This window comes from Vanacampus margaritifer, chromosome 7 (assembly GCF_051991255.1).
Source record: "Vanacampus margaritifer isolate UIUO_Vmar chromosome 7, RoL_Vmar_1.0, whole genome shotgun sequence".
Classification (NCBI taxonomy): domain Eukaryota; kingdom Metazoa; phylum Chordata; class Actinopteri; order Syngnathiformes; family Syngnathidae; genus Vanacampus; species Vanacampus margaritifer.
This window is the reverse complement of record NC_135438.1, coordinates 19,260,512-19,280,538: the sequence shown is the minus strand read 5'-3', so window position 1 is coordinate 19,280,538 and position 20,027 is coordinate 19,260,512. Positions and strand designations below refer to the sequence as shown.

At 40.2% G+C, this 20,027-nt stretch overlaps 2 protein-coding genes across 5 annotated transcripts in view; both read right to left on the bottom strand.

Annotated features, from left to right (window-relative positions):
- Window positions 1-749: 749 nt before the first annotated feature.
- ogal (O-GlcNAcase like) lies at window positions 750-11,842 on the bottom strand. 3 transcript variants are annotated; one of them, XM_077571774.1, is made up of 17 exons: window positions 11,467-11,842; window positions 11,217-11,268; window positions 10,853-10,950; window positions 8,630-8,760; window positions 8,155-8,326; window positions 7,415-7,513; window positions 6,723-6,862; window positions 5,174-5,318; window positions 4,992-5,090; window positions 4,674-4,918; window positions 3,056-3,230; window positions 2,841-2,926; window positions 2,256-2,348; window positions 1,765-1,853; window positions 1,401-1,521; window positions 1,193-1,322; window positions 750-1,028 (listed from the first exon to the last, which is right to left on the bottom strand). In XM_077571774.1, the coding sequence occupies exons 1-17, from the start codon at window positions 11,537-11,539 to the stop codon at window positions 892-894; spliced, it is 2,085 nt and encodes a 694-aa protein (XP_077427900.1). In that variant the 5' UTR covers window positions 11,540-11,842; the 3' UTR covers window positions 750-891. The 3 variants fall into 3 exon arrangements, with proteins under 3 accessions (XP_077427900.1, XP_077427901.1, XP_077427902.1); XM_077571775.1 differs by having other exon boundaries at window positions 1,193-1,319; XM_077571776.1 differs by having other exon boundaries at window positions 4,992-5,081.
- Window positions 11,843-13,498: 1,656 nt separating this feature from the next.
- The window catches only part of LOC144055586 (uncharacterized), a 13,353-nt gene continuing 6,824 nt past the window's right edge, over window positions 13,499-20,027 (bottom strand). For both annotated transcript variants that reach the window (XM_077571697.1, XM_077571696.1), the window contains 8 exons: window positions 18,610-19,972; window positions 18,467-18,520; window positions 16,142-16,790; window positions 15,874-16,071; window positions 15,633-15,690; window positions 15,427-15,548; window positions 15,195-15,346; window positions 13,499-14,183 (listed from right to left, as the gene is read on the bottom strand). In XM_077571697.1, coding sequence (XP_077427823.1) covers window positions 14,086-14,183; window positions 15,195-15,346; window positions 15,427-15,548; window positions 15,633-15,690; window positions 15,874-16,071; window positions 16,142-16,790; window positions 18,467-18,520; window positions 18,610-19,972 — 2,694 coding nt within the window. In that variant the 3' untranslated portion in view covers window positions 13,499-14,085. The remainder of the gene's footprint in view (window positions 14,184-15,194; window positions 15,347-15,426; window positions 15,549-15,632; window positions 15,691-15,873; window positions 16,072-16,141; window positions 16,791-18,466; window positions 18,521-18,609; window positions 19,973-20,027) is intronic.

The window sequence follows — 20,027 nt, the reverse complement described above, 5'->3', positions numbered from 1 at the left end:
TACCTTTGTAGACATAAATGTGAGGGAACGGATATTGACGGTTTCATCTTTAGCTCTTTAAATAATACTATTTCTGTCAAATTGTACCTTTTGGCCTTATGTTGGCCACTCTTGGCCAACTGAAATGAACAATTTGGGTAAAATTGGTGTCGTTCTTGATGCCACACTTGAAAGTGTTTTTTATTCTACCAGAAATCATAACTTTGACGAGAGAAATTTCACGCAATATTTTCTGAATAAATTAATTGACTTGATTTTAAGAAGTTGGAGATACTTAAAGGTGAAGTCTTTAATTTTCACTCAGAAATAAACACTTCTTGAACACTAGATGTATACACATTAAATTATGGTGGTGGATGATGACAAAATCACCACCACCACAGCCCGTATTTTGCCGTTTTGTTGTGTTTTGCCATGAGAGGGACTTTTGTGGGCTGAAAGTCTATGTTTATCCCTCCAGCCAATCACAAAGTGTGAAAAAAAAGGGGGTGGGGGTCAGTTTTGAATTGGTTGTTCACAAACACAAACGGACGAAACTTTTTGTTGACTGTAGATTAATTTAGTACTGTAAGACAAAAATCTAAAGGGTTCAAAAATGAAAATATATTTTGTACTAATAGTAAACAAATGCATTTTTTTTTAAAATGCAGAACAAGAAGCAAAACAAAATCTTGATCATAAACCGGAGTAGCCAAAAGGGGCCACAAACAAGCTGAAAGGGTAATAAAATACACTTAGTCCACCAAATATTAATGCAATCCAACAAATTATTAGTTTTATTGTGCTAAAAAAGAAAAGAAAAAAAGTACTGCTTAAATTTTCATAGCAGGTGATAACCCGCTACTAAACATTACATTTGAACACTAAGACCATTTTTTAAGCAATTTGAGACTAGAGGCTTGTTCCCATGGCGATGACATCTGGCGGCAGACCACCCATTTTAATGGGTTGGAAGGAACTACTTTTGGTGTAGAAGTCGAGCATCCGCCGATCACTGTGTCTCAACATGCAGAATACTCCTCTGGAACCTGAAAAAGCAACCCAAGTGTTTTCATCTGTCTGTGAATGAAGACTGCCTTACGTACGGAGAACCGCTTGAGAATTTGATTCAATAGTGTATTCTTAAAATCCATCAATGGCACAAATGTGTAGATTAAAAGATGATCTACTCATGAAGTGTGTGTCAACTTACCACAACTCCTGATGCTAGACAACAGCTGTCCAATCATACCCTTGACCGGAGAGGGGTCGGTGACCCTCAGCAGCACTTGTCCAGTGATTAATGAGGGGAAGTCCTCAAGTACACGACCACTTGTGTCCTTCTAGAGGTAAGAGATAAAGCAGCAGCATTTAGAAATCAAATTCATCTTTCATTGGATTTATTGACTCCAAAGTGTCACCTGGATGGAGGCTGCAGCTGCTTTGGCATCTGTGAGCGCCAGCATGTAGCCGCACGGGCCAATGTCATCCTCCAGGACAAGCGCACACTGAGGGCTTGGCGGGATTTCACCTGTTGACAGGCTGCAAAAGATGCATTCAAATTCATATCACAAATCACCTTTTCCCATTAAAATGAATGGAAATGCCATTGATCCGTTCCAGCCCTCTAAAACTTTTTTTTCAGGCAAATGCATTGTCCTTATTATTACTTCTCACCCTAACATGCAGAAAGCGTTTAAAAAGTGTTTTAATTTCTCATTTATCCACATCAACACTTGCAAATGTACCCGCACACATTACAATAATAATCTCAAAGCAACTTACATATCACTAATAAGAGGTGGCTCTGTCATGGAGGCCTCTTCAATCTGCCTTTCTTGTTGCATCTTGATAAAAATTCTCTGCACGTCCATCTAGAAAAGTCAACAAAGCAATTGTGAAATTTTCCGTAGTTAGGCGAGATGAATAGAACAGCCTGCAAAGCCATTTTTTGCCTTATGGGTTTCTTTATATTTGAAGCTTCAAATATAAACAAGTCTTTACAGAACAGTCTACAAGAAGTGATCTGTGAGAGTGTGCATAGTAAATTATCACTAGAAGATGCTTTATGCAGCCTTGTTAGGTTTTGAGAGGAGAAAGGGAGGGTCAGCTAGACAGGAAAGCAAGCAGTCTGTTCCAAGCAGGTCACTATGTTATTACTTAATATACAAGAAGTGAAACATGTTATGCCAATAAGTGTTAAATGATTATTTTCCATAACAAAAGCAATGCATAGTTGTCAAAAAAAGAATCTTGATAGTATTTAATAACCTCACCTTATCCTCAGCACAATAGGGCCGTATGCAATACACCGATGTCTTGGGCGGATGTTTGTACAGGTCTCTATTTCCATGGCCCGGCAGCATTCTCTGCAAGGACATAAACGATGTTTTACGTAAAAACATTAACAATAGGGTTGGCAGCAGTGGATTGTTTCGGAAGGACATGGCGCTTATTATTATTATACAATATATTTATTATTCTTATTCTTTTTTATTACTTTTTTTACCAATATGCTTTCAAATTAATAATTTTATTGTTATACAGTTTATTATTATTATTTTTATACAGGCTGGTTGTTCGTCTCTGTGTGCCCTGCGATTGGCTGGCAACCAGTTCAGGGTGTACCCCGCCTACTGCCCAAAGTCAGCTGGGATAGGCTCCAACACCCCCTGCGACCCTTGTGAGGACAAGCGGTTAAGAAAATGGATGGATGGATATAAAGTATATTTTTTATCATTATTCTTTTTTAATATATATATATTTTTTAACTAATATGCTTTCAAAATAGTCCTCACAGAGCCAAAGAGATGGTCCTTGACATACATTCCTCTCAGATGTCAACAAGCCAGTTAGTTCACCTGAAACTCTCCTGAGAGGCCTCCTCTGAATCCCCACGGTTCAGGATCAGCGCTCATTAGCTGGGCCGATGGTTTGCCAAGCCCTCCTGTGGTGAGCAAATGTTCATGTTAAGCCCGGAGTGTTAAAAATATACTAATTTTGTCCTTGCAATGTGCACTCTGTAACTGTTTCATGCTTATAGTTAAATGACGTGATAGAATTCTGCTTTTCTCACCTAGCGATTTGACGTAGGCTTGAGCCAGATTAACGCCGCTCTTGATGTCACAGATGTAGTTGTAGAGATCGTACAGAATGCTGCGGTTGGGCGCGTTGGACAAGCGGTTGAACATCCGCACCACCGCTTCGCACATGTCGTCGAACTGCTGTGCTCTCGAACACCACTCAGCCGTCTTAAACACAGAAATGGGTGACGCATTTCAATATTCGGGTCAAATTGAACCAGTTTTGACATTTGATAGCAACGCTATGAATACATTTTATGAGGATATTGTTGGTCCGTGTCAATTACATCTTAACTTTTTCACTAAAGGATTTTGCAAGGCCTACAGAATATTGTGCTCTATTGCTATTGTAGGGGATTGTCCACCACCACTTGTCCGCTACACTTGAGGTTACTGATTGCGGTTTAATTTTGACGTTCTTGTATAAAAAGGCGAAGAAAATAAACCCACGGAATTCTGTCTTGGTTGGAAAGATGGCTGACATTTAATTCTTAATTCTAAATTGTTTTCTTCCCCAATCAGTCACACCTGTCTCCCAGTGGAACCCTAATTAAGTGGTCTCTGGCCACCTGCTTGCTCAGGCAAACAAACAAAAACACACTGCCCCCCCAGTGGTTGGAGGCAAATACAAATCAAACATTAGGCTCCTACAGCTATAAACACATGGAACCTACCAAAATAAAGATTAGAGTCTCTTCTTTAACTCATTCACTGCCATAAATTCATTAAAAAAAAATATATATATATATATATATATATATATATATATATATATATATATATATATATATATATATATATATTAAAAATTAGGGGCGATAGGCGATTACGATTAATTTTTAATTGTAACATGACTTCACTAGTTAACTCACGATTAATCACAAATTTATCTGTTTTTAATCTGTTCTAAATGTACAATAAAAACAAATCTAGGTTTTCATACTCTTCAACAAAAGTGGGAAAAAAATTTAAACTAATATAAATAGTTTAAATGAATTTTTGACGTTTATAGCCGTCAATGGCAATGAATGAATTAAAAAAAAAAACATTATTACAAATTTGGAGCGTCAGGCGATTAAAATTTGTTATCATAATTAATCGCATGACTTCACTAGTTAACTCGCAAGTAATCACACATTTTATATCTGTTCTAAGTGCACAATACATTTTCATGCTCGTTAACAAAAGTGGGGGAAAATGTTAAGCTAATAAAAATAGTTAATTTTTGATGTCTATAGCCGTCAATGACAGTGAATGAGTTAATCAGGGGAAAAAAAGTATATTTGTATCTGTTTTCATTTTGCAGCAATTAACATTAGAATATAGCTAATTTTCCTCATTATTCACAAATCTGTTAACACCGGGGAAAAGAGCTTGTTGCAACATGGCCCTGGTTGATCTCTTATACTTTGCTGCCACCTGCTGGCCTTTTTTTTATGACTAGCATTGCTTTACGCCACCTCTTCAGGTCAGAGGCTGCATCAAAGCCTACTGTATGCTCTAGCATAAAAAAAACATAAAACGTCTAAATACGTTTTTGGTACCATGGCAATATTTGAAATAGAATGTTTTTTTGGGAGCGAATGAGTTAAGTGTGCATGGAAATCTGACCTGATCCGACTTGACGGCGACTGCGTGACTGTGGCTTTTGAGCCAGTTGAGCTCATGCAGCATGGTCTTTGCCGTGCGGCCATATTCATAAGGCAGGTAGAAGAGGTCGGACAGCAGCTTCAGGTCGTCTAGGGTCAGGGGCTCGGCTGTGTAAAGCGGGTTCTCTCCCGGTCCGGGCACATACGAGTGTTCTCCAAGGTCTGTCTGCATGGGCTCCTCGTCAGACGAGTCCTTCTTAACGCAAGCTGAAAGACAGTGGAATGGAAAATTCCATATCTGTTACCGGACAGATTCAAAGTTTTCGTGGAGATAGTCTACCTGTAGGCTGATCTGTGGACAGAAATTCCTCCAGCCAATCAGTGAGGGCCAGCATCAGGGCTTTGTGGGGGCTATAACAGGGGTCCTGCTCTTCATCGCCTCATGTTGGACACACAAGCGCAAGAATACCAACACAGCAAATCTTATATACAACTCCATCACAGCAAAACAGGAGAGCTCACCCATTTCCACATCCTTGGTTGCTCCATCAGCAGAAGCTTTGCACCACGTAGCCAAGGTATGGATTGCCACAAAGTTGGGATAATATTCACAGTTTGGATTAGTGAGCACACCTCTCAGTCTGGGGATCAGTTCAGTTGGACGGTCCTAAACGGAGAAGATGAACATTGTCAATGTTTTTTATAAATTGTGGATTTGTGCGTGTGGATTAACCCTCCTCCTCCTCCTCCTCCTCCTCTTCTTTGTTCTCATTCAGTGGTTCCCAAATGTAAATACAAGCCTGGTGAAAATTGTGAACTCGCCAGTCTCAGAGGAAACAAAGGTTCCAGCATCGCCACCCGTTTAAGCGTTACTGGTGGCTTTTGTTGATCTTTTCCGTATGTGAATTCAATTTCCTTTAGAAGCTTTCTTAGAGTTTGGTCAGCTTGCAAACGTCACATGACCAAAGCCAGAATACGGGTGAACCTTGATGGTCATTACCCGAGACCTTAGGCACTGCGATGTCATTTTTAGTCGACTAGTGGCAAAATGGCCGGCCCCCAAGATGGATAAAAACGGATTGATTTTGCTGTTTAATTCATTTTCCATAAACGCAATATTAATCAGAATACAGTGTTTAACTCATTTGCTCCCAAAAACGTATAAAAACATTCTATTTTAAATATTGTCCCAAAAATGTATTTAAACATTTATGCTTTTTACGCTATACAGAAGGCTTTGATGCAGCCTCTGACCTGAAGAGGTCGCTTAAAGCAATGCTAGTCATTACAAAAAAACGGCCAGCAGGTGGCAGCAGAGTATAAGAGATCAACCAGGGCCATGTTGGAACAAGCTCTTTTACCCAGTGTTTTCGACAGGTTTGTGAATAATGATGAACCGTAGCTATATTCTAATGCTAATTGCTGCAAAACGGAAACAGATACAAATCTACTTTTTTCCTGATGAAAGAAGAGACTCTAATCTTTCTTTTGGTAGGTTCCATGTTTTTATAGCAATCGAACACAATATTCTGTGGGCCTTGCAAAATCAGTCAAAATCCAGTAAAACCGCCGGAGCAAAGGGAGTTGCTTCAGTAAAAAATGTCTTTGAGCGAATGAGTTAAACTAGTGGGGGCGCATACCGTAGAAGATACTACATGTATCGTAAAAAACATTTTTTGACCCTTCCTCTTTAATGCACAAAACACGTACCAAAATTGGACCAAAGTAGCCCAAAAAGGTATAGACCGTACCGTGCTTTACATGAACCGAGTAAGTTACGAACATTTTGTAGTGAACGGTGAACACCGTCGCAAAACCAGGGAACCACTGTATTGAGAAAAGGGGTAGAAAATATTTGCGACTGGGAGCTTTTTGTTAAAAAACGGCGGTACCTTCACATGTACCTTCCGTCGATAACATCCACTCAGCATCCCACATCTCCCTCACAATTTCAGATGCGCGTAAATTGAGTTACAAATTAAACTTGTAACTCAAGTTGCAATTATATTTAAAAAGTACCTTTTTTTTGTTATTGTGTATCATTTGTTCAATGATATCAATCAGAATTTACCTTATAGGGTCCCATGAAAATTCTTTGTGGGTCATAGTCGTTGGCGTGTATATTGTCCCAAATGACTGGCGCCCTCTTGAGGATGGAGGACACCTCTTCTATGGATTCCACTGAGATTTTATGGGATACCACCTTAGGACCTAAAATCACATTTTATTTGTGTAAGATTGTGCACTCTTTTGGGTATATGAAGAAGAAAAAAAGCCGGATGAGAGATACAGACAGAAGCGTTACTTCAGCTTAAAAAGTAAAATATATTTTTAGGGTTTAGTCATGAAATGATCCACAGCCCAGTACTATTTTTGTTTTTGTTTTAGTGGCTGTAAACAAAGTAAACAAACTAAATATTCTGTTCTTCTGATATACTCCTAAAAACCCATACAGTGGTGTGAAAAAAGTGTTTGGCCCCTTCCTGATTTGAAATTGTTTTGCATGGTTGTCACACTTAAGTTTCCCATCATCAATAAAATTAAATAAAAAAGGCAACAACTTTTTCCACACAGTCCGGTAACTCCAATTTTTTTTTCGCTTGATAAATCAAATAGCCATTTAAAAACTGCATTTTATGTTTACTTTGGTTGTCTTCGTACGATCGATGCATTTATTTGATGAACTTAAACTATGGAGGCGGGGGGGAAATCAGGGTGCGAATACATTTTCATAGCACTGTATGTGATTCTGTCTGAGATTACCTGTCCATAACACGTCTATCCCCGGTAGCAGCTCGTCTCCTACCGTGTGAAGATAAGATGACTGCGACACGTTTGGAGTGCAGAATGCAGCACAATAATCTGGAGTTTGGGGGAAGAACATTAGTTAGTGTGCAATACAATGCCTATTGACTGTATTAAAATGTGTACAGTGAACCCCCGCTCGCCAATTCAGGATCTCAGCTGTTCCCAGTATTGCGCTCTTCTGTCAGATATTGTTCCTGGTATCTGCTGGAACCATCCACCCATCTTTGGGGTTACCGCCCCCAGTACCCCGAGCACTACTGGCACCGCTGTTGCCTTTACCCTCCACATGGTACATGCCATGCCGGGGTTTGTCTTTCCATGACATGTCCATCTGGCTCCTTCTTACTGGGCTTCTGTTGGCTCAGGCATTCACTAAGCAGCGAAGAGCAAAGTGTGATAACTACCAATTAACTAAAAATATCATGCAGTCCAAAATGTAAGAAGATTGCTAATTGAAAACATACATGCCAATGTTCTCACATTTCCAGGGCATTATTTTTTCCAAAATCATTTTTTTGGGTAAGATGAGCTATTGTGTTATATCTAGGGTTTGAATTATTAATATTAAAAAATCTGCTCGGTCCCGAATTCTCGTGAATAGCAGGGATTCACTGTAAACCACACTTGGCTAGTTACCAAAAACTACATATCATCAGAATTTGACCAGCTGGTTTCAACAAGTTCTCTAGTGCAACCTGTGGGACAGAAGAGGAAGGTGTTCGGTTCTCCCAAATGCTGGAACACCTCATTGGTGATGGCCACCTGCGCGTGGGCGAAGGAGCTGAAGGCCTGCTTGTCGGCAGGACACATCTCCGTCTCGATGTCGTCAAACAATAATGAGAAGGAGTTGCAGCCAAAGTCTCTCACCTGGAGAGGGGATGGGACAACATTTGGCACACTTTTTTTTTTTAAACTGGCAAAAATGTTGCTATGGCTGCCTCCAGAAATAATACAGTGCGCGCCATTTTGTATTACTATTTGAATGTGTAGTGAGTACAGGTTATCGCTGATTGGGACTAGGAATAAGTGAATAATTCCAAACACAGCTAAACTCGACTTCATTGCTGGAAAGATGGCCGTGCCCCAAACGCTACGCCCTGCTCATAAAATCTGCCAAATAAAAAGCAATAAACATGGCTCCACCTTTCAATAATGCACCCAAAGTCCTACCTGATCCAGTTTTCTCTTTAGAGCAGCCACCTCTTTGCAGTTGGAAAAAGTGATGTCCAGGCCAGGAGAGATTGCATAGACAAAGTCAATGTTGTGCTGTTGCGCTGCTGATATCAGCGCCACGAGTTGCTCTGCACAAGAGACAAAGATGAACATTTTTGAGAAATGTACAAATACAGTATCCGGGTGTTTAAAGGGGACATACCATGGCAATGTGACTTTTAATTTCAATCTCTCATGTAGCTAGATAAAGTAACAAAACGGAAGCTTTCAGTAGGACGCACACCACTGTAAACATCGTAATTAATATATTAGATCAATTGATAACCCTCAGAGTTTTAGTCAAAACTGACCACTGTGGTCTATAAAAGAGGATGAAAAATTAGGGACATAGTTTATTATATTATAAGTACAATCTCTTTTGAGCTTAAATTGTTGACATTTAGCACTGACCAATCCATCAATGGCGCCATTATTTCAAGAACAAATATTAAAAAAAAGATAAATAATAAAGAAATCTATATACGGTAACTCTTACAACTCTATAGCAACAAAATACACCTTACTGAAATTCATAAGCGTGTTGAGCCCATTTTTAGGGGTAATACAGTATATACAGGCTCATCCGTGCTCTCTTTGTACCATCGACCAAAAGGCAGGTAACCAAGGAATATGTTTTACACCCAATAACACATATAAACTGATCATTGATCCATCTCCATTCTAGAACACAGGTGTCAATCATTTTATGTGGCTTGTGAAAGCATATTAACTCATTCACTGCCATTGACGGCTATAGACGTCACAAATTCATTGTAACTATTTCTATTAGTCTAACATTTTTTTCCACTTTTGTTAACAAGAGTATGAAAACCTAGAATTTTTTTATTGTATTAGAACAGATATCAAATTTGTGATTAATCGTGAGTTAACTAGTGAAGTCATGCGATTAAAAATTGTAATCGCCTGACGCCCCTAATTTTTAATAATCTTTTCTTTAAAAAAAAAAAGATTATTAAAAATTTAAATATATATATTAAAAAAAAAAAAATATATATATATATATATATATATATTATTTTTTTAAATAAAATATTATTAAAAATGAGTGGTGTCAGGCGATTAAAAATTTTAATTGTAATCTGTTCTAAATGTACAAAAAAATCTCGGTTTTCATACTCTTGTTAACAAAAGTGGAAAAAAATGTTAAACCAATAGAAATGGTTCAAATGAATTAATGACGTCTATAGCCGTCAATGGCAGTGAATGAGTTAATATTATATAGTGATTATATGTGAATCGACTTCATATTTCTAGCTCCAATAGCGAAATTGCAAATTGTATTCACTTTTAAAAGCTTTTAAATATTGCTCTTAAAAGTAAATGAAATAATAGGCCTATTTGAACAAAATGTTTTTACTGGCCTCTAATTTCAAAACTAGTTCTTCATCAATTTGTTGCGTTACCCTCCATTTAATTTAGCCAATTTGTGCTTCTAGAATTGCTCTACAATACAATCACCCAGTGTTTGTTCCTATCTGGGATCGTTAAGTCACCTTAATATGCAACATCGGCCTCAGCAGCTCAATACTGCAAATTACTCGGAATCCCATTAAGTCCCAAATGTATCCACCAGAAGGCAACAAGAGGCTCCCTAAGCACACAGCAGGTGGGGACAAAAAGTTTCACTTTGCACACAACTTGAATGCTTTTAATTCTCACAGGAAGCATTTCAAGTACCGTAGATGCCGCATTAGTCTTATTATGGCCTTGCAATCACTGCTCATGCTGATATTGACAATCTTACTGGACCACTCTTGGTATTAAATTCATTTATCTACCATGTACTCGTGACACTTTTAAATGTTATTGTCTTGTCTTTATCAGCACAAGTAATAGAGATGTGGCTTGATACACTCATTGGGTCAAAGTTTAAATGAACACCTTTCCAATATGTCTCCAGAGATAACGATTACAGAGGTCATGATACTTTATCTATCTAGAATTTGAAAAACGCCCAATAATTATAGTGAGATCTTGAAGATACAATAAGTAGTCATGTATGTCCACTAAATTAGTAAATATTTGCTGGTCAAGATTTTGTTCAAATGTATTTAAAATAATAATGATACTATCCTACTTAGATCTAAGATCATATTTTAGGCTATTAATGATGCATACAACAAACAAATAATGCACTTAGTAAGGGTGACACAGACCCACCTGCCTCCTCGACGGAGTAAAGGTCTCGCCAGTACATGCGGTGTTTGTAGTCATCCTTAGGGGCATACAAGTAAGTGTTCAAACCCCACTTCTGTTCCCTGAGAAAGTAGAAGATGCAACCTATTCACATCATTGCAATGAAGTTGCAAAAAAAAAAATGCACTATGGTTGCTTACACATAATGACTGATGAAATATTTATGTTTGTCAGTCCACTAAATACAGCCAAAATCTAAAGCTAATAAATCTATGCTGACCAAGTCACCATGGGAACATTTTTTTTGTGGAGGAAAAAGACAGTTATGCATTGTAGTGAAAATAATGTTCAAAGTTTGGAGACGTTTGGAATTTGGATCCCATTCTACCTTTTGAACAGCTCTGTTCTTTGGTCCATCGTCCAGGGTCGGCCATAAAATCCTGCAACAAGCAAAAGTCGGATTTAAATAAGACCTCACAAAAATTATCATGTCAGTCATCATGTATTTGTAAATACGCCAATTATGCACTTGTTTGTTGACATGCATTATGGGGAGGGGGCGGCGGCTGGTTGTAGCCCCCGCCGACAATAACCGCTTTTTGTCGGCGGGGACGGCCGAACCCGGGTTGAATGCTCACCTTCGACCACGCCACCGATGAAGCGCTTGCCCCCACTCGGTGCTTTTTTGCCGACTTCGGTCGAAGTTGCCATGACTGACTGTCCGTCTTGCTGGACTCGAGTTTATCTTGGCGTATTCGAGGTGTCAAATGCTGCAACTGTCAGTCATGGCTTGTTTTAAAAGCCAGTGCCACTCTTTCATATGTCTTCTGACACCTGCGCGCGCATACACGCACACATTCACACACAGTTGCGTAATGCGGGGCTTGACAAGATCTAAAGTCTGCACTTGTAAATAAATATCTAGCACATAAACAACCACGGGTGAAGTTCACCACTAAACCAGCCGTGGTTCGCGACTCACGCTTGGACTCAACGTCACCTGGTGCCTGATGAACGTCTTAAAGAGACAGTGCACCAACTTCTTAAAGAGACAGAGCATATATACAACTGTATCACTTTGCCGCAAAGCTCATAATTGATCTCAAGTATATCATGTTTCCACTGATCATAATTGAGAGCCAGTTTAATTGGAGTCCACCTGTGGTAAATTCAGTTGATACTACTTGTAGGCTACATGATTTGGAGAGGCACCCATCTCCTTTTACGGCCATTTCCGATCATCCAGGCATTAATGACACTTCTACACCTTACCTTACTTTACCGCGAAAACAGCGTATTGCTTTTGCCTGTGACTAGCATAAAAAAACAGGCATATTGTTATAGTAGTCAAATGACATTTAATCACATTTTCAAATCAAAATAATCCTCACAATTTGCAAATCAAGCTACAACGATCCAAAGTCCATTGCTTTTCATGATAGCTTCCTTTCACAGAGTTTATGCTGCATTTGAGGATGGTGGGAAGTTGGATTGATCTCACTCGGACTGTCACACTTCTGACCTCAATGTGTTTGAGGCAAAAGTTTACAAAATGGCTGATTATGTCATCATTACAATGATGGTTGTTGTTCTGGTTAACACAGTCAGTCCACATAATGTTATGTTCGCAGTATGTTTCTCTATTATCAAGTGGCATTAGATTGAAGCCTGTTGGTGATGGTGGGTCCCTTTTTTTGCCCAGCTTCACAACTCGGATCTCCGAGTTCAAAGGGGCCTTTCCGTGCACACTTTCTGGTTTGAAAGCTGAAAAGTCCAACTTCCCACCTGCCTCTTGTCCATGCAGCATTAGACCCAATTTGACTCATGACGCAATTCTGACCTAAGCATAAGTGCATGTCAGAGCACAAACCAAGAATCAAGTCAAAAGAACTGTCTATGTAGATCACAAGGACAATACTACCTCAAGTTGCAAATCTGGGTAAGGGTACAAGAACAATTTCTGCTAGTTTGAAACTTCCATTGAGCACAGTGGCCTCCATCATCCGTAAATGAAAGGAGTTCCGAATCAGCAAGACTCTTTCGAAAGCTGGCCGCTAATCTAAACTGAGCAATTGGAGGAGAAGGGCCTTAGTCAGGGATCCTCTGAGGAGAGAGGAGAACCATCCGGTAGGACAACCACCTCTGCCACACTCCACCAATCAGGCCTGTAAGGTAGAGTGGCCAGACGGAAGCCACTCATTTGTAAACGGCACATGGCACCCTGCCTGGAGTTTGCCGAAAGGTACTTGAAGGACTTCCAGACCACGAGAACGACCCTAAGCATCTCTGGAGAGATCTGAAAACAGCTGTGCACGCACACTGTCCATCCAACCTTATGGAGCTGCAAAGAAGAATGGAGAAACTGTCCAAAAATAGGTGTGTCAAGCTTGGGTCATCATACTCAAAAAGACTTGAGGATGTAATTACTACTGCCATAGATGCATCAATGAAATATTTTAAATACAGTAGTGTGAATACTTCTGAAACCATAATTTATTTTACACTAAATTTACATAAATGTAAAAACTTGTCATTATGGGGTGTTGTGTATAAAAAAAAAATTCTGTGTATAAATTTGAGGGGGGGAAATAACTGAATCTCTCTCTTCTGCTACCTCCATCCCTCTCTATTAGTAATAGAGCAATAGATCACATAAAAATAAACCAGATCTTGAGGTTAACAATTGTTTTATTTGTTTTTACATATAAACATTTTCTGTTAAGGAATGTAACAAATATTTAACAGTTCTGCAATTGCATGCTGTGGTAAACGTGACATGAGTACAACAACCAAAACAAGAGCTTAAACAGGGGTAGGGACGTGCGGGCGGCAGAGGCAAGCCAGCATGTGAAGAGCAAAAAAAACACAAAACAATACTGTAATTACATTAAATTCTTTTCCACTTTCATTCTGTTGTGCGCACCATATTGATTTCCATTTTGACCTAAATGAAATTTATGCTCACGTAGTAATTAAAATTCTTATGGCCCAATACACATGTGAAAAGAATGCTGATATATTTCTGTAAACATTTTTTTAAATGTCTGACAACTCATTTAAAGGCAAATATAAGCCTTCTTTTTAAAACCTACCTAATATCAGTGCCTCCCGAGCCATGAAGCTCACAGGACATCCCTGCTCGGTAGTGGGGGTGGTGGGAATCACACGTAAGTAAACACAAAAGTTTGCTACATAAATGCGAGCAAAAAGTTGAGGTTTCTGGCTTTCTCTCTTCTTCTCTCATCTCCTCCGCAGTGCTACCTCAGTCCTTTTTGGGCTTGTTTCAGTAACGAATCAAAGTCAAGTTCCCGAAGCCTGCTCTTGGTTGGAGATGCCTCCGCATCCATTTTTGCATCTGCGGGACACAGTTTAAGAAGATGTTCAGTGATCCAGGGTACGGTTCAAACTGTCTGTAAGCTAACAACGAGTTAATGATAACAGCCAGCAACGCTTTCTGGAAAAAAAAACATACAGTACAGTGGAACCTCTCAACTTGAATGCCCTTGAAGTCGTATATTACACAGTATCATTTATGGAAAAAAATTTTTTACCCCTGAATGTACACAGAAATTTGGAGCATGCAGCCACGACATGACATCACTTCAGCAGTCTCAATTCTTTCGCCCTTTGTGTTTTATCATTTACATTGGTTAGACTTGTGTGACACTTTAGAATGCTTGCAAATGAGAACGGTGAGGTGGCTCACCTTAGCAGGACACCTTTGCTCTTTTGTTTTAAGACAGTTCTACTGTCCTTAGGGCATAATACAGTGAACCCCCACTGAGACGCATTGTCATACCTTAACGAGTTCACGAACGTTTTGGACGAATGTGAATTGAATTGTATTTGCTTCATGAACGTTTCAATGAATGAGCTCATTCTGGGGCCAATGAACGGTTTTCAACGCAGTTTATTTTTGTTCAAGGGTGTCAGGTTGTCTCATTAGAATGCAAGGAGAAAACCTGGGTAAATACATCATAAACGAGCCTTAATTAGGTGGAAAAGGTCATTATGTGGCAACCTCAGCGACATCCAACAGTCGCACGGTGCATAAGTCATTTAAATGTGATGCGTGGTTGCCCAATGTTGCTTGTGTTGTAGATACGGAGCGTTCGTGATGTTGTCGTCCCTGAGCATGACACCCCAGTTGGAGTTTACTGGAAAACTAAATGCACAACAACAAGAATTACACGCTTTGTCTATTTAAATACAAAATGTGCTTTGTTTATAAAACTAATGATAAAGTCATTAGAGGATCTCATTCAAATTTTAACAGGAAATTTGTATTGACTTCCGGAATGATATTGCTTAAATTGCTATTTGTTTTTTTATTTCCACTATTCCCTATGACAAATTACACTCTCACCTAGATCAGCATAGTCTGAATTACAAAACTGTCTTCTTCCTCCAAAGCAGATGTCGAAGGGCAGCTCATCAGGCTTTCTTAGTTTCCCGCCGTTGTCGATGGCCGCAAATGCGTCATCCATGTGGTAGAACGTGACAAAGCCATAATGGTCACTTTAGGAAGCAAACGCAATCATTTCAGTACTTCACGATATGTGCTGACAGTGCACGGCCAATGTTTTTGGTGGACTTACCCTTTATCTCTAAAGTGCAGCGACACGCATTCGACGTTTCCAAAATGAGAGAAGCGCTCTCTCAGTTCTTCGTGCGTCATGGATCTGCGGATGCGGCCGACGTACACGACTCTGCGCTCATCCTTCGGAAAATGATGTTAGATGCAACTTAGCACGTGTTGGACAATTACGAAGACAGCAGCTGATATGACAACTGTTGGACTTACTATGGCTTTCAGCTTCTGAAGCCTCGCCTTGTGCTCCCTCTGGAGCTTCCAGGACTCTCTGCACATGGATAGATTACATTTCAGTGATAAATAAATGTAAAAAAATGTTTTTGGGGTGACTGTGATGGATTAATGGCATTTCAATTCATTTATATGGTGAAAATGTGTTTGATAGACAAGCAAATACATGCATGGTCATGTAATAAATTCAACTTGAGCGTCAAGGTAGCATTCGACTCACCTGCAAACGTTTCTCCTGCGAGTATGAAAAGTTGGCGAGGAAGGTGACGGTGACCGCGAGCGAGACCAGGATTGGGACCTCGATCTGTTACGTCTTAAACGCGTACAAGACAGTTTTCGCCTCAGAGATGGCGATCGGGAGGCGGAGCGAGAAGGGGACGAAGACCAAGACCTGCTTCGAGAACACTCGTGATGGGACCTGTGCACGCATATACGAATACAAATTACAGGTGAATGCAAAAATGCTGGGAGGGCATAAACATGACTACCTTCGCCTTTTTGGAGAGCGGGATTCCGAGCTGGAAGACGACGAAGACGAACGAAAGCTGTCCGAGAGGCGGGATCTTCTCAGGTATCTCCTCTTCTCTCGTCCTCTGCTTGGAGGACTGGGTGGAGGTGTAAGTGGGGTACACGGCGGCGCTGGATCTGTGCATGTGGATGAGCTTGACTGGTGTTTCTCATCAGCCCTGATGGAAGAGTCACATTTCTCCTCCATTTCACGAGTGTTCTTGAGAAGAGGAGGAGCTCTTGTATGCAAAGAATCCGCAGGCGCGCAGTAATCGTGATCCACGAACACCAATGAACATATGTGAGCAGGTGCTGCGAGCTCTGAACTGTTTGTCTTCCTGGACGGTAGAGGGCGAGGATCAATGATCTGGACCCCCTTGGATGGCGTCATTTTCCGTCTTATGACAACTTCTTCAGTGTCGAGAATGACTTCGGTGCCGACGGGCTCAGGGGTAACGTGTTCCGACTGCTCAACATCATTTTCGTTGCTTTTTGGTCTTAGCGAGTACAAAGTTCTGTCAGGTTTGTGTTCCTTGGTGGAGGTCTGCATTAGCGTAGAGGTCCTTTCTGAGTCTTCGTGCAGATTTGGAGGTAACACGTTTGAAAAGATAGCTGGTTCACCCTCTTCAGCTGAAAGGGAGACAACCACAACAGGTCATGTGTGCAGATACACAAATATCATACTCAGGGAGTTCACAATTAGGGGCTGTGCGAGTAATGCTCTTGACAAATGTGCTTGTTTATTTAGTCATTTTCTTGATTTGTTTCTAAATACATTAAATATGTCTGAAGTAGGGTTGTGAAAAGTATCAATCCTTACACGTCATATCCGGATACAATACTAATTTGTCATGGTATCGATACGACAGCAGCGCAGCCAACTCGGCAGACAGCCTCTGCAGCCAGGAGAGCCCACACCACGACCTCGCTTGCTGAGCTACGTTTTACAGCTGCTAAGTATGGTCAGTGCGGCGGCACGAGGCCCAAACCACCCAGTCTTGGTTGACAAGAAATAGCAAGATGCTACCACGGTTAGCTTTAAGCTTAGTGAATGTTGTTTCGTTATTAGCCATTAGCCGCGGGCTCTCTGTTAGCTTTAAGCTCAGTGAACGTGTACTTGTGTATTGCTGCTTCAAGTTGTGCCTCAGAAAGTGCACTTTCTGAATCCTTGTATGCCGTAATAGATATATGCACTTTTCAATTTTTGCCTTTTAACAAGGGTGTAGCTCAAACGCTACTATAGCATTTGATGTTCATTTTTACTGATTGTTTATTTTTGTATGTAGTTTACTACCTCAAAATATTGTTCTGATTGTTGTTTACTTGTATAGTTAGCCACCTCAATTCTTTTCTTATTGATGTTTCCCATGTGTGTTTTTACCTCAGACAACCAAAATTGTCATTGTGGCAATTTTTGTATGAGGTATTCTTTCATTTGTGTTATTTATAATTTATTGATGTGAAAAAGTGATTGTGTTATTTATTTATTTTTTATTTTCTGATTATTAATAACTCTATTTGATTGATTATTTGTGGTTATGTTAATTTAAAAAAAATCGATGCATTTTTAAAGTGTTTGTCTTTTTTTTAATATCTGGGTATTGATATAGAGTTCGAAATTTTTGTATCGTGATAATCCTAGTCTGAAGTGCTGAAAATGTGTTAAGAAAGACAATTTAATAATGAACTGCTGTGACATAGCGATAAAACTCTTTTTCTTTCTGACCAATAAGCCTTGCACCATAAGCCTTATTATATATACTTACTTAATTACTACGTACTTTTTTTTATTTCTATTATTATTCCTTCAAATTTGGCAGCTATGTTATCAATCTGTGTTGTGTCAAATTGACAAAACATCAACATACAAACATCCCTTTACAGTCTACAAACATTTAGGCAGTGCGTGTTTAAGGGAGGGGCGGGAGTTATACATGTTTCCGGGTTCCAAGAGAGTGCCTGTTATATATGTTTCCAGGTTCATAGAGTTCAAGGGTGTAGCTGGCTGCTTAAAAGTGTCCTAGTCTTTGTCTCTATCTTATTCACCGCATCTCCACGTTTGTTTTTTTTTTAGACTCTTCATTAGTCACTGGTAACACTTTACGCAGTATAATTGCGTGAAATGTTAATGTGATACTGATTAGATACTGACAAACACGTCAATGGATTTCACTTTTGGTAATCTCTCTCTTAAGGCTAACGGTGCAAAATGTGGCATCATATGCTGTCAATCAGTCAAATTACACAAGGAAAACCAAATTGACTGAATATCTTTACAACAAAAACATGACATGCCGGCGAATCACCTTGTTTCTCCTCAAACCGCTCCAACAAGCTGGTAAGATCACAGGCTTCAATCCCTTAAACAGAATAAACAGACAGCAACGTCAACAACCTGTTGGTTTGTGGACAATAATTTGTAAAAGTCTTGTGTGTGTTTGTTGTGTACCTGACTCAGCTGCAGCACTTTGCTCGTCGCACCTAAATGAATGTGGACTTTCTGGCTGAGAAATCTTTGGCACTAGCGTGATGTTTTGTGGTTTTGTTTGAGGTGTAATTGGGAATTGGCCCTCCGCTTCTTGACTTGGGTGAGGTTCAGCACTGGACACCGGTGAAGAGTGACAATTTGCTGGGGTGGCCATCTGGCTAACAGGCAAGCGAATGATGACAGGGTTCGGGGGATCAGTGCTGAGCAGTGTTGGATTTTTTAATGTGCTTTTCTTGCTTGCAGCTCTTTTAACTGGAGTGCTGGTGCGCTCGGAATTGGACTTTGAGCCATCAAGTGACGTGCGTTTAGATTTGATTTGAGGAGATTTGAATCTGCAATGCCTACCAGCAAACAATGGCTTCTTCTCTCTTGGTTCAGAAGGTTGACGACATGATGTCCTGCAAGTAGCTTTTTGGGGTGGATAAATACTGTTTGTGGACTTCAGATGGGGTGAAATCTTTACCTCACAGAGGTTTTGGCTCTGCCCATGTGAACAGAGAATGGGGGTCAGTTCTTTGGGGGGCTGGGGAACAGAAGGCCACTTGGTGGTGTTACTCCCCTTTTTCTCCAGCCGAGGTTGCCTTTTCTGTCGTAGCTGTCTGTACTCTTGGAGGCTTAGCGATTTGGCTTTGACTTGACATTTTGCCAGCGAATCCTCAGCCACGTTATTCATTTCTAATGATATAGATGGGCCTACAAATACTGGACCTTCGGGTGTATCTCCAGAGGCAACGCTGGAGGGAGTCTTCTCGTTGAATTCCGCTTCCACAGACTGATCAAATGAAGCCACTTGAACAGGGCCAAAACTGACTCTTTTCTTTGCCCCGAGGAACACACAACTGGATGATTTGCTAGTGAACAATGCACTTTTCAGCAGTGTACTATCTGTATTTGCAACGTCCTCTTTGTCCTCCTGTGTCTCTTTCAGGGGTGTATCATCATCGTCGGATACAACATTTATATCTTCATCACTGTCTCCTGTTGGCTTCTCATATTTCCATATTTCTCCCTGAGAAAACATTGCGTTTTCCTTGTGTACTTCCTCCCATGGCGATTGTGATGGTCCATCTGTGCTCTGATGGCTCTTCCCCTCTTCCTCCACATGCATCTTAAGGCAATAGGGGTGCATGAGTTTCACCAGGTTGACCAGAGAAGAGGAAGTGAAGACATTCACTTCAGTATCTGCTTTCTTATTTGGATCTTTAAACAATGTCCGACTTTGTTGTCGGAACACCGGCTGAAGTCTGGCTACTTTGCTCTTGTCCCCTTTTCTTGTGTCGTTCTTGGCTCTCGGTCGAAGTTTGGCGGCAAAGGCTATTTTATCCTATAGAGAGATGGACACATACAGTATAGAGTACAAATGTTTTGACGAATCTGGT

What these genes read in the sequence shown, in the direction of transcription:
- ogal (XM_077571774.1), bottom strand. Translation starts at nt 11,539, where the DNA reads ATGGCAACTTCGACCGAAGTCGGCAAAAAAGCACCGAGTGGGGGCAAG. An exon ending in TAAAGAGAAAACTGGATCAG is followed by an intron (nt 8,327 to 8,629) that starts GTAGGACTTTGG and finishes TCCCCTCTCCAG; the next exon opens with GTGAGAGACTTTGGCTGCAA. An exon ending in AACCAAGGATGTGGAAATGG is followed by an intron (nt 5,091 to 5,173) that starts GTGAGCTCTCCT and finishes GTCCAACATGAG; the next exon opens with GCGATGAAGAGCAGGACCCC.